The 13,481-nt window shown below is 33.7% G+C and overlaps 2 protein-coding genes across 3 annotated transcripts; one reads left to right on the forward strand and one right to left on the reverse strand.

Annotated features, from left to right (window-relative positions):
- Positions 1-9,173: 9,173 nt before the first annotated feature.
- Positions 9,174-10,698, forward strand: LOC130904273 (uncharacterized). Its single transcript, XM_057816938.1, has 5 exons — positions 9,174-9,683; positions 9,764-9,826; positions 9,919-9,996; positions 10,152-10,256; positions 10,471-10,698. Exons 1-5 carry the CDS (start codon positions 9,174-9,176, stop codon positions 10,696-10,698), a joined length of 984 nt encoding a protein of 327 aa, XP_057672921.1.
- A 49-nt stretch (positions 10,699-10,747) lies between these two features.
- LOC130903749 (putative nuclease HARBI1) lies at positions 10,748-12,442 on the reverse strand. 2 transcript variants are annotated; one of them, XM_057816003.1, is made up of 4 exons: positions 12,144-12,442; positions 11,792-12,033; positions 11,407-11,604; positions 10,748-11,222 (listed from the first exon to the last, which is right to left on the reverse strand). In XM_057816003.1, the coding sequence occupies exons 1-4, from the start codon at positions 12,398-12,400 to the stop codon at positions 10,825-10,827; spliced, it is 1,095 nt and encodes a 364-aa protein (XP_057671986.1). In that variant the 5' UTR covers positions 12,401-12,442; the 3' UTR covers positions 10,748-10,824. The 2 variants fall into 2 exon arrangements, with proteins under 2 accessions (XP_057671986.1, XP_057671985.1); XM_057816002.1 differs by having other exon boundaries at positions 11,792-12,078.
- Positions 12,443-13,481: the final 1,039 nt, after the last annotated feature.

The following is a 13,481-nucleotide window of genomic DNA, read 5'->3' on the forward strand; positions in this document are numbered from 1 at the left end:
TGACGAGCAGTTATTAAATCGTAACTTTTTAAAGACAATATGCCTACACTGTAGCAATATTATGTAAAATTTTTGGCAACTAAACGTAGCCGTATCACTGGCGAAGAGAATTTGCAACGGCCAACAACGATATCCACGAAAAAATTCACCAAATGGTACTGGACGTATGGTAACCATACATTTTAAAATATATAATATCAACCATTCCGCCGAAAAACTATCCCCGTCCTAGCACCCATAATTAGTCTTGCTCAGCGTCTAAACTACATTTTTTTTTGTCGTAATGCATGCCTGGAAAAATAAGTCTTGTTGTGACCAGATCTGGATTATATGTTGTTCGTAGGAGGTATACCGACGTATACGCCTAACGTCGGGGTCACCAGATATGGGCACTATGGCGAAGAAAGCGAAGAGGTAGCATGATAATCAAAGTTCCCCGAGGGAAACTGTCGAAGGATTAAAAATGTCGTGTATGGAAGAGTACCTGAATCATGTATTTTCAAATTCGACGGCACACGGCGTGGTCAAATCAAACTTAACCATTCGCCCGGTGCTACGTCGCCGTCAAATACCATCCGAAGTACCTACTGACAAATGGTAATCAAGTGTCGACTCGGCTCAGATTCTTTTAGCAAAGAAAATTCCATTACTGGGCACCCTGAGGAAAAATACATCGGCTATCGATCCAGAATTTTTGCCAGTTCCCAGGTCGGCTTCGAAAATGGTTTGATACGCAATAAAGGAAACTAAATGTGTAGTTTTGATTTAGAATATGCATAATAATGATGAAATCGACAGGCACTAAGAAGCTAGAAATGATTATGGCTTAAAATACAACCGAAGGAATTGACACTGTCAATAAATTATGCGCCGGTTACTCGGCGAAAAGAGTAACAAGAATATGGTAATTTTTATCATATAATGAACGCAGCTGAGATCAAAAAACAGATATTGTTCAATTCAGGATTACCAGTAGAAGCTCCTGATCGATTTCAAAAATCTGGCTAAAGATTTAATGAAAGAACCAGATCAGACATAAAAAACCTTCCCATAGATGTAAAGTCTTCAAAATCAGAAAAGAGCAGTTGAAGACTTTGAAGAGAGAAAATCAAACACTATAAAATTGTGTAAAGAGTGTTCAAAATTTCTGTATGGGAAACATTCCAAAATAATATGCGAATATTGTTTGAATGCCATGGAAGGTGATTACGAAGGCGTTTATTTTTTTAAAGCAAATCAAATCATCATTAAGAGTGAATTAGGAAGTGAAATTAAACAAAATTTACCGACCAGAATACGGCTAGCACCTGGTGGTGTTGCAACAGCCTAAACGCCTGGCGGAAGATTAAAGAGACAGAAGGCTATCGGTAACTGATAAATTATGCATGCATTGTGTACTCATTGTTTGCTCATTTTGGAACCAAAAGACATTCGAATTCAGACCTTATTGACGCAATTTAAGCAAAATGGTTGAGATTTTCTGCGAAGATTCATAACACCACTACATTTCTGAATTAAAAAAACCTCAAGAGTGGATTTCAAACGGTGAACCTGCTCCAAAAATGACAAAGACGGTTTCATCGGCCATAAAAGTAGCGTCGACCGTTTTTTTGGGATACCCAAGAGATTGTTTCCATCAACTTTTTTCACAAAAAGGTAAAAAAATAACACGAGAGTATTACGAATGATTATTTGATAAGATACAGGAATAAATTGCAAAGAAATGACTGCACTTGTAGATAAAAAAGTGATTTTTCAGTAGGACAACTCACTTCGGTGATTGCCATGGCTAAAACTTGATTGCTTAAACTTAAAAGGAGGCTATGCTGAATAATAGAAATGATTATTGAAAACAAAGTCTTTGCTTCTTTGTTAGATCGCAATCTTTTCAAACAACCCTTGTATTATTACAAACCTCCGACTTATCATGCATGGTTTTTATTCTATAATAAAAAAGACATTATTTACATCAACTTCTGATATTAATATACCACAAAAACAAATACAGGATTAAATATTGAGTACTTAATATTGTCTTTCAGATATTTTTAAAGTTTCCTGGAAACCGATTCTGGAAAACAAGATGAATGCATGAGGAGGTTGAAGTAACATCTAACACTAGACAAGTGTCTTCTGTCACAGTTCCCCTCTTTTCTGTCGGTTGTCGACGTCGGCGTCGTGACTTCATTAAAGCCGTTTTGACGTGTTTATTTTTAGTGAAGTCAACGAGATTTTTGTTGGTCGTTAATTGCTTGCTCTTTCTCATTGTCGGAATTTTTAAGTGGTTGCGGCTACAAATTATCACGAGACATTCGACGTCATTACATTATAGGTATACGAGAGATGTCTGAAAAGTTCCCGACGTCAATCCAAAGATGTTAGTTGGGTAGTTGGGTAATATATTTTCGTGACTCTCAATAAAATTCCCGAAATTTTGGACGGTGAAACACTTTAACATCATCACAAAAAATCAACAAAAAAAGACCACATAACTTGAAATGTCAATGTCACAAATCGATCGACATAAGGATAGATCGACATATTAGTTGGTTGTCAAATGTCAAATATTATGGTTGCGTTCAGAAAGTTCATTTGCGACAGAACTTGAGATTCATCGATCTACATATAGTTGGTTGTCAAATGTCAAATATTATGGTTAAAATGAAATTTTGTCATTTATTGTTTGAACTTTCACTCTTTTGGAATGATTTAATGTATCTATTTGTTGTGAAGAAACGAAAACGTGACAAAAAATTAATTTATTTTTAATTTTCAACCTTCTAATTGCGCACATGAAATAATCTATTGCAACTTTGGTCATCAAGACGCTTTAGCTTTCGTTGAGACTTTAGAATAATTAAATAAATTAATAGTGAACTTTATTTTACTAACCATAGATACTGTTTAGACTGCAACTACATCAACATTCACAATTACACTGTCTGGTGCACATTTAGATAAACAAATTATCGTTTTCAGAAACTGAAGGTAAGCTAAAACCCACCCATTTTATATTATACCTAAATTTTACCACCAATTAAGTTCATCCCGTCAAAATAATTCCAGCGAGAGAACCTTTTCGATGGAAGATTTAACTACTAAACTATAAAGTGGGCTGTAATGAATAGTTTGTACTTATGTTCCAATTAAAAATGTTTATTATTTTATGGTTATGACTTGCATCATGCCCGGTTATACCCGATTCTTAAGCCCGTCCATATATTAAATGAGCTATGTGCTCCTTAAACCAGACCTTAAACGGATCTCTTTGTCTGTCCAATATATTTGCCGTCACAATTATTAGAGCTAATTTCATAAACACGACCTACACTACAAAAATGGACGCTCCCTAGCATCGAACTGATGTTGCAGTTTTGTCTATGGCAGTAAGCGAATATTCGCGCGAAATTTGAACTCGTTCGAACTTATAAATGTGAACAATTTTGAAATTGGATCATCTTATGAACAACGCCATTTTAGGTGCAGGTTAATTAACTCCCTTTTTGACCAGTAAAGGAAGGGGCTCGTGAAAACTAGTTTTTCCTAGTTCAAACTAGAATTAACCGAAAAATATTTTTTAATTCTAATAAATAATTAAATTGACGACCTTGAGACGTAGCAATTGCCTGAAAAAATTCCAGAATAATGATTTAAACAATAAATTTTCAACTTTATTTTTCTCAAAATAGCATCCGAATAAACTAATAAATTTGTAAGTAACGTTTATCGTTTTTTTCCTTTTCCCCCTATCGCTCACTCATTGAACTAACTACAAGATCAAAAATGTAAAACATGTATTTGATAATAATGTAATTTCAGTCAAGTATCAAAGCTCGGGTCAATCGCTTTGAATGTAGATGGGACAATAGCAATTACCATCCACCCTTCCCCATTGTGTTTTTTCTGCACGAATACACTCCGTCTATGCAACCAGCAAAACCCAACAGAGTGAAAAATAATCGACAACTATTCATATTGTTTCATTTGCAATTTTATATTCCGGCACAACCATCAGAACGTACAACTGAAATAAATCAGTAATAGCGCGATCAGTTTTTTTTACTGTTACTTAAAAGTAGATGATTTCTTATAAAAATGTTTGATAATGAAAGGAAATATTACAATATTATGAAAACAATAAATATCGGCATTGAGTTTTACAAAAAAACGGAAAAACAATGATAAAAACTGACGATATTTTCAATCAAGACAATTTATCAACAACAACGTATAAACCTATAAAAATAATTTCAATAAATATAATAATATAGGGTGTTCATGCGACTAAATTCACTGTCTCTTACATTCTTAATGTATCTAAGCACTATACACTATACTAACTTATAATTCACTATCACTTAACTAACTTTATTTAAATTCTTCGATTTTTTGTTATTTCGTTCTGTTCACTACGTCTATATATTATAAACTGAACTAAATTGCGCTAAAAAATTCTTTGTATATGAATAAAGAATATCCCAAAAGAATTTTCCAAACGTCTAAAACATAAAAGATACAAAACAAATAAGTAAATCGATCTTCCCAGAAATTATTTAAAAGAAACAATGCAAATAAATCGTTTGCTATAAAAAAAACTTAAAATCAAACGAATTCCGTATTGTTTAAAAAATATGCGTCTTCGCCGAAATTTAAAACTCCATTCTATCCAAGCAGGACCGGCTTAAAGATTCATTTCACGAACATGGTCGTAACATTACGATGGATCTTTCCTATAACAAAATTTCCTCAGTCCAACTCTTTCTGAGATATCATTTTTTTACATTATTTCATATTTTAAGGAATTTTAATATTTTTCAATTATTTTTAATTTAATCCTTTGATAATGTTTCTAGTCAGAAGTGAAACAGCAAAATCCTAATGAAAATCAACCTAAGAGGTCAGAGCTATAAAAAATTTTTTGAAAATATACATTAGGATAATTACACTATAACGTAGGTGATCGGTTGGTAGCATTGATTCATGTTTGACAGTTGACTTTGGAATTATTATTTGAATTTAAAAGTTTGTTCAAGTCATTCATTTTAAGGTTAGGGATTTCCAAGAAATTTCTTCACTGTAGATTTATATGTTTAGTCTATATTTCATATGACCTAACACCACCCTCGCACATGACCGAATAATGCATCGTCCAGCCAACTGTCAAATAAAACTGTTATTCAGGGACACCAACCCACAACAGAAAATTACCAAAAATCGCTTAAGAATGCGCGCGAGGAAAACGTTCTAATATCGAAACAGACAACAAAAAAATGAAAATTCAATTTTAGTCACCACGTTTAAGGGTGATATTTCGGAGAAAGATAAATTGAAATGATATTTCGGAAAAAGATGGGATGGGAAAATTTTGTTATAGGAAAGACCCATCTTAATTTCATGCAAGCAGTTACAATTTGTAGACAAAAGCTTCTAAAAACTAAAAAAACATAAAAATAACTAAATACAGATATAAATAAAATTAAATTTCAATAAGAAAATTATAGTTAATAGTAATATCAGGTCTATTCTAGCTCTCTATCGTCTTCCCCATCAATAATATTATCCACATTTTCTGTATCATTATTATGTACGAGGTATGTCCATAAAATAAGGTTCTCCAGAAGCTGTGGACGCTAGAAACGCTGTTAGACGGGATTTGGCGAATAGCGTGGCTCTTTTTCACCCCGGCGAGCTACCTACAACATTCATTATTGTCTTAGTAGCCGTAGAAGATGGGACTTGATTCTATTCTCACGCCAGGTGCGAATTACACTCTGATCTTTGATAGCAACAAGTCCCGGATTCACAACATTTTGAGATAACGTTTAGGATATTCCAGCCAAAGTTTGTGTAAGGTGATAAATGACAACAAACGGCAACGTGTGGAAGCGGCCTTTTTGGAATAGAAGCATTTGACAACTGACAAAGAGCTGATTGTTTGAGCTATCCTCCACAGCGCGGCGACAGACTTCTACGACGATTATGTCGAATAGAGGAAGGTCTCAGCTTCCCAAAATGCATCATTCAAATTCGTTGGTAACCTTGTTTTATGGACAAACCTCGTAAGTTATTCACTGGACTATTATTACGAGGATTCATTGGATTTTACAAAATAAAAGTTCTAGTAAATCGATACACATAATCTATTCTTTAATCGCTAGTTTAGTTATTACTTAATAATTATGTTCTTAAAACTAAAACTCTAAAAAAAAAAGATATATGCCACAACATAAAACATTAAAAGCCCTATTAGGGGCATATGTGTTGATGGATATGAAACTCGAACCGTTTATGGTCCTTCGACTTTAATCCGGGACTCCAACCGAGCTTCAACTGTCAACACTTGACAGCCGATATAATCACCGGAGGCCAAGCCAACTACAATCTACTCCTACGCTTCGTTTATTGCTTTATTGTCCTGTATATATGTTCCTGTCTACCATGCGGGATATTAAGTTTGTATAGGGCGATTATTTGCTATCTTGAACACGAATGTGTGTGTGTATATGTTCGATATTGTGTCTTCAGTGGCGGATGAAGTAATGAGATATATATATATTTATTTGGACTTGACAGAATTTGTAAAAAAAAGGTTTCATTGAATTTCAATGCATCCTTCAGTTTTATGAGAATAATATATTGGTTATGTTACTATATTTATAGCTCTATTTGCTTAAAATATTTTCAAAAACGTAGCTCAATGGTGATAACACTTAATTTCATTAGCAATGTTAGTGAAAATAAACAATTATGAACCATTAAAATAATTCATTTATAACTGGCTTCATACCCGTGAACTTGAATAAATCTAACCTAAAAGAAGTTATGTTCAGTACTACTTTCTAGGATCTATGTAACTAGCGCACTCTATGAGAGTCAGATAGAAAAACAAATCATTCATGGGATGTATCAACTTCCATAATATATTCGTATACAATTTTCTATCCTAGATATAAATCACCTTTTTTGAAACACCCTATATATTATTAGAAGAAGCCATTATTGACATACAGCCTTTTTTTCAGCCACCGAGACATTTATTCAATCGCTTACTATCTTATGTTTATCACAATAGAAGCCTTTTTCGAACCAATAACGATTTCAATTCGTGGGGTTAATTAATAAACACTGTCTCTTACATTCTTAATTTATCTAAACACTATACACTATACTAACTTATAATTCACTATCACTTAACTAACTTTATTTAAATTCTTCGATTATTTTGTTAATTCGTTTTGTTAACTACGACTATTTATTATAAACTGAGCTAAATTGCGCTACAAAACTCCTTGTATATGAATAAAGAATATCTCAAAAGAATTCTACAAACGTCTAAAACATAAAAGATACAAAAAAAATAAGTAAATTGATCTTCCTAGAAATTATTTAAAAGAAAAAATATAAATAAATCGTTTGCTATAAAAAAAAACTTAAAATCAAACGAATTGCGTAATGTATAAAAAATAGGGTAATAAAATGTACATTTTTACCCAAAAAGCATGTTTAAATCTATTGGAAAATCCTTGTTAGAGGGCTGCTCTAGGAGTTGTGAGGTCTATCTAAATAAAGAATCTTCTGGTTGCCTAGAAAAATTAAAGGAGGTAGACAAGAGGGGCAGACCAGCCCTTCATGGGAACTAAACCCTTCTGTTGTACCATTACAGGGGGCAAAACCAATTATTGGGACAAGAATCTAAGAATACTAACAGGAGACCTATCGGGAAAATAGACACGTGCATATTCTGTTGAACAGAAGACGAAACCTCTATCCAAACTCTCCCGAAGTGGGAACCATTAAGGAACTCCAGAGTACTACACCTGGAAGCGTATCAAATAGAAGACGAAAATCTCTGACAGCTGCAGCCATGTCAAATTCTAAAAGGAGTTTGTTTACAGACCAGCTGTAAACAAATATCATATAGGCCGTGCTCTGTTTTATCATATTTGACCCATTTCCTAATTGTTTGTTCATGATTGTGCCTCCAAAGAGTGAGTGTCACAAAGGCTTTCACAATAGTAACCTCATCCTACATACAGCAACAATAATTGTTCATAATAGTTAATACGAAGCTTTTGTAACCTGAAAGGTCAATTTTTTTGAGCTCCGACTGAACTCATCATGTTAATGTGTGTTGTCAGGGTTCGTTGCAAGATTTTGATATGTTTAATATGTAAAGAAATTTTGTATGCTTTCAATTTCCAAATTGGGCGCCACTCACTTTTTTAACCTAAACTAGGAAAGGTATAGAAATAGGTTGAGGTATCTTTAGAAATAAAGCTGATTGTTGAAAATGAAATACAATGATCTATATTTGGAATTCGAGATTATATGAAAAAAATTACCCGCAAATCTTTGGTTTATAGAAAATAATGAAATAAATTAGCAGCACATGAGGCTCCCTACTTGTCAGGAGAATAATAAAAGGACTATATCCGTGGAATGCGGTTAGGAATTGAAGAAGTTCATTCAGTCAATCGTCCCGGACTAGGTAGTTCCACGAGTCAAAGTTTAACGTTAAATCCAAATTAAGGTCGTTTAAGTTTTAAGCCCCAATAAAGGTCCTATGTCCAAAACTAGGTCCCTTCCTTATATCTACTTCTTCTTGGATGTCAATTAAATTCCACATCGGTTGACAGTCAAAAGTAAAATATGAATGAAGTTAGCAGCAGACTTCTTGGGCGAAATCGGGTCACACGTCATGACGACAATCTAGCCAGGTGCAACAATAGCTCAATTTCAAAAACACCAGCTAACAAATCACTCATCAAAACAACCTTTCAACGGACTCAAGTAACTTGACTTTTACAAGCAACATAATTGTGCAACCAGTTAAACCACGTGCGGCAAATTTCGAATAATGCTTGTCTCCTTCAAACCAAGACTTATGGTGATATGCACCATTTTAACTGTTAGGCATGATTAGGTGATCGTGATTAACCAGATAACCGTGATTATATAAAACAGCCTATGCACCAACTAAAAGGATATGTGGGTTTTGTAATCAGGGTGAAATTGAAAACTCGACTTGGCAACATAGCTCAGGTGCAAAAATTCGTGCCGGCAGCCTGGGAAACCAAACAGATTGATAGTTGTGGTTATGTTTTTTTGTTGTTTGTCCGCGGACTTTTTTTCAGTTCACTTTTGCTCATCATCAGAAAAAACACTTCGCCATTATGGAGTTTGAAGAAGAGGAAAACATATTAGATGCTAAAAAGAAAAGAACTCCAAACTTTGTGTTGGCTGAACGGTTACATCTCATGGAAATCATTTCAAAAAAATATGGTACAATCCTGGAGGATAAAAAAACAGATAGGACTTCTGTGGAAGACCGAACAAAAGTTTGGCGCAAAGTCGAAAATGACTTTAATGCTACTAGTACATGGGGGATATTTCGTGACAAAGAATCCCTTAAACGTTTATATGAGAACCGAAAGAGGGAGGTAAGAAGGTTAAAAGCAAAAGAAAGTCAGCTTCGGTTAAGAACTGGAGGGGGTCCTGAAACCAAGATAAAAATAGATCCAGCGGATGAATTGCTACTTTCAATCATGAATAAGAAGAGTGTTGAGGGTCTTACTAACAATTTCGATTGCGACAACACTTTTCTGAAGACAACTTCTCAACAAGCTACAGAGCCAACTGCTGAGTTTAATGTAGCAAAAGGAGTAATGGTGTCTGACATAGAGGTAAGTTTAAGCAATATAGCAACCCTATAACAGCCTTGACGCTAATGTTGTTCCCCCAAGTAACTTCCTTTTCCTTTTAGGATGATATGGTATGGGTTGTCCCAGAAGATAATCAGACTACAGCTTATGAATTCGAAACAGAGGTTTGTTTTTATATATTTTAAACTAATTCTGAAATCATACCAAATGGCTAACACACACAGATATTTTAGCTGTAATTTCATCCTGTTTTTAGAAATATGTAGAAAGTTGTAAGACTGAGAGAAATTATGACATTTGTGATCAAGAACCCTCTACCAGCACTAGTAGTAAAGTAAGTACTTACCTGTATATAACTTCTATTAATTTTTCTTATAATGTCTACCTGTAATGTAATTTTAAAATTATGATAATTTCAATAATCTAATTTCAACATTAGGCAAAAAACAATTGTAACGTTAACAAAATCATAACCTTCTACATTTGTAGAGTATTGATAATGCAGAAGAACCCAACTGGAAAAAGGGCACTGATTTGCAAAAACCTAAAGATCAAGCTCTTGTTCCACCACATTTAAGAGGGAAAAAAAGAAAGGTAGGTATATCATTTTTTTATATTATTTATCCATGAAATTTAACTTAATTATAAGATAAAATATGAAAGGCCATCTCGAGATTATCCTAGCCAGGTGTGGACTTTCCATGTAGTTTATAAAAAATAGATTGTTTATGGTTTTGGTCTTTCATATGTGGTTCAATATTGTTGATCATCTACAACTTGTGGCAATTGGATTTTGTTTAATTTTTAGAAAGCAGTAGAAACAACACAACCGAAAAGACAAGGAGTCAAAATTCTGTCATCTTCAAATATTGCCAAAAAATACGACATACTTTTGGACCGGCGTGCCATTTTAGTGGACAAGCAAATTGAGCAAATAAACGAAGAATTACATTTCCAAAAAATAAAAAACAAATTGGAAATTGAGATTCTCAAGTTGAAAGTTGAAAAGAAAAAAAAGGAGCAGATTAGTGTATAGCAGTCTTATTTGTTTTTATGTCTGAATTAGAACAATATGTTGTGTGGTTACTTTTATAAATAAATGTATTCATGATAAATAAAACTATTCTGGGAATTGAGTTAAGATATTATATTGAGCACTGAATTAATTCAATCGAGCAAAATAAGTATTTATTATTTGCTGACGATAGTTAAGTATATTATTAACATTATTAACAAAAGGTACATGTGGTACATTATCTTGCTCTATTAAATATTCCAACATGTCTTCATCAATATCTTCAGGAGCAGGTGGCAAATCTTCACCCATTCTTCTACATATGTTGTGCAGCACTGCTGTTGCTACTATAATGGCCATTACATTGTCAGTGTGGCATCTCATACCATATGCAAGAACTGGAAAGCGTCTTTTCCAGCAACCAAAAAGTCGTTCAATGCAGTTCCTGGTACGTATAAGAGATTCATTATACCTTTGCTCTGCTTGGTTGACAGGATTTAGTAAGGGTGTTAATAAAAAGGGCCTTAGAGCATAGCCACTATCTCCTGAAAATAAAATTAAGTAAGTATTTATATTTAAAAGCATGTGGTGATAAACTTGGAGAGGATGCTTAGTAGGTTTGAAAAATGTTTTCAAGTAGTATCGGTATTATTTATTATGTGAAATGAATCTAGTGAATCTCTGTTAAGTTTGGTAAAGGTATTCCAAAGCAGCACTAAATGTACCTACCCAAAATAATGCCATTCCCAAATTCCTGGTTTTCTAGTCGGGCAAGTATTGATGAATTATTAAATATTGTAGCATCATGAACAGAACCTGGCCACCTAGCAACAATATCCGTTATTTCCAAATTTGCATTTCCCACAACTTGCGTATTTATAGAAAATATCCCTTTTCTGTTACGAAAAATTTCAGGATCTTCACCACCTGGAAAATATAAAAATTTTTATTCCTAGGATCAGGAGATAGAATATAATAGTGTCTTGGAAAGCGATGAGGTAGGTTAGTTTAGGTTTAGATATATTTAAAAAAAGCTACTTCTAAGATGAGGTCAACTTGAAAGTGTGTAAGGCATGTAAACTAAGTCAATTTAATTACCAGCTGTAACACCTACCTGGTGAATTTATTTTAATGTGTGTGCAATCAATGCACCCCACCACCCGGGGGAATCTTGCCCTGTGATAAAACTCTTGTTGAGTATGCAGAAGCTGAGCATGGTTTTCTGGCATTTGAATATAGTTGGGCCTCAACATAGCAATGGTTCTACTGACCCTTGATATGATTCTGCATGCTGTGGTTTGGTGGATCCCCATAAGATCTCCAATACCAATTTGATGCCCATTTGAGGCGTAAAACCTTAAAGTAGTTAGTAGTTGGTTCATAGGGGATACTTGATTATTTCTAAAAGTAAGACATATTAAGAAATAAAATGAGGCTAATATAGTATGTAGGTACATGGTACTTACAAGTTATTATAAAATTCCATTGTGTGTTGTATTTCTCCCAATAGTGCTTCCGCAGTGGGTTTAGTAAGACGGAATCTTCTAAAGAAACCCAAATCATCTATTGAATCAAAATAATTAGGTCTCTGAGGTCTGGCTCTCGGAAAGCCATCATTAATAATATCCATTACATCATAATCATCATCAAGTATAATTTGGTCTTCAATTTCCATTTTAATAAAAATTCCAAAACAAAATACAAACATAACCTTCTTGATCATGATTAAATATTTAACCCACCACAATTGGCCGGTTAACTTTAATTGTGATCAAGTTCCTCAACAGTGCTGGCGCATTGCAAATTATCTTAATCGAGATATTTTAATCATGATTACAAGCTAATCGTGATTAACTGGACTTGGTGCATATGCATATTAACCTCAGAAGAAAACAAACCAAACATTCAATTTGTTTATATAAAAATAGTTCAACAAAAGGACAAATTAAACTTAAATTCCAGGAACCCAGTATGTCACCAACAAGTACATACAAAACTACAAAAGAGGTATAAAATATAATATATTGTAAAGGAAAAAAGTATGTACTGAACTAAACAATTTCCATTAAAATAACTTGGAAACTTGGTTAAAACGATGGAGAATTTTACGGCAAAACTAGTATGAGGAGAATATAATATGGAGAAGTTCAATAGTAACACATTCCTAACACTCCGTAACCACCAAGGTGGAAATGGGCCTCGTCAGTTTCATGCATTTCAAGGACCCAATCAGCAAAGACACGACGTTGTTGATGATCGGCCGGCTTGAGTTCTTGTGTTAACTGAACTTTATAGGCCTTAAGACCCAAGTCTTTATGCAAAATATGGTGTAATGACGTTTGTGGAATAGCTAATTCCAAAGAACGACGAGGAATGGACAATCCTGGGTTTTCTTCAACACTTCAACACAACCGTCTCTACCAAACTTTTACCATTTTTGTAGTGAATTTTAATAATTTCAATGCGTTGTTGAAGCGTGTATCGTTCCATTTTCATTAATGGCGTAGTTTCTACTTGTCAAATGTCAAAAAATGACATTTACCGAAATAGCGGGCTGTTCAAAATAACACCTCTTATTGGAAAACCCTGTATAACAAAATATCTTATAAATAAAATTATTCACAAAAAGAAGTTGGTAGGTTTATATCGTATAATATTTATAACAATCAAAGTAACGCAAGCTGTGAGCAGTGAAAACGTTACACTTTATTATGTGGTGAAAACCAAAAAGTTTGTATGTAAACAATTTCTTTAGTTTTGTAAAGGAAAAAAGTATGTACTGAACTAATAAACAATTTCCATTA

Source organism: Diorhabda carinulata, chromosome 2, assembly GCF_026250575.1.
Source record: "Diorhabda carinulata isolate Delta chromosome 2, icDioCari1.1, whole genome shotgun sequence".
NCBI classification, from domain to species: domain Eukaryota; kingdom Metazoa; phylum Arthropoda; class Insecta; order Coleoptera; family Chrysomelidae; genus Diorhabda; species Diorhabda carinulata.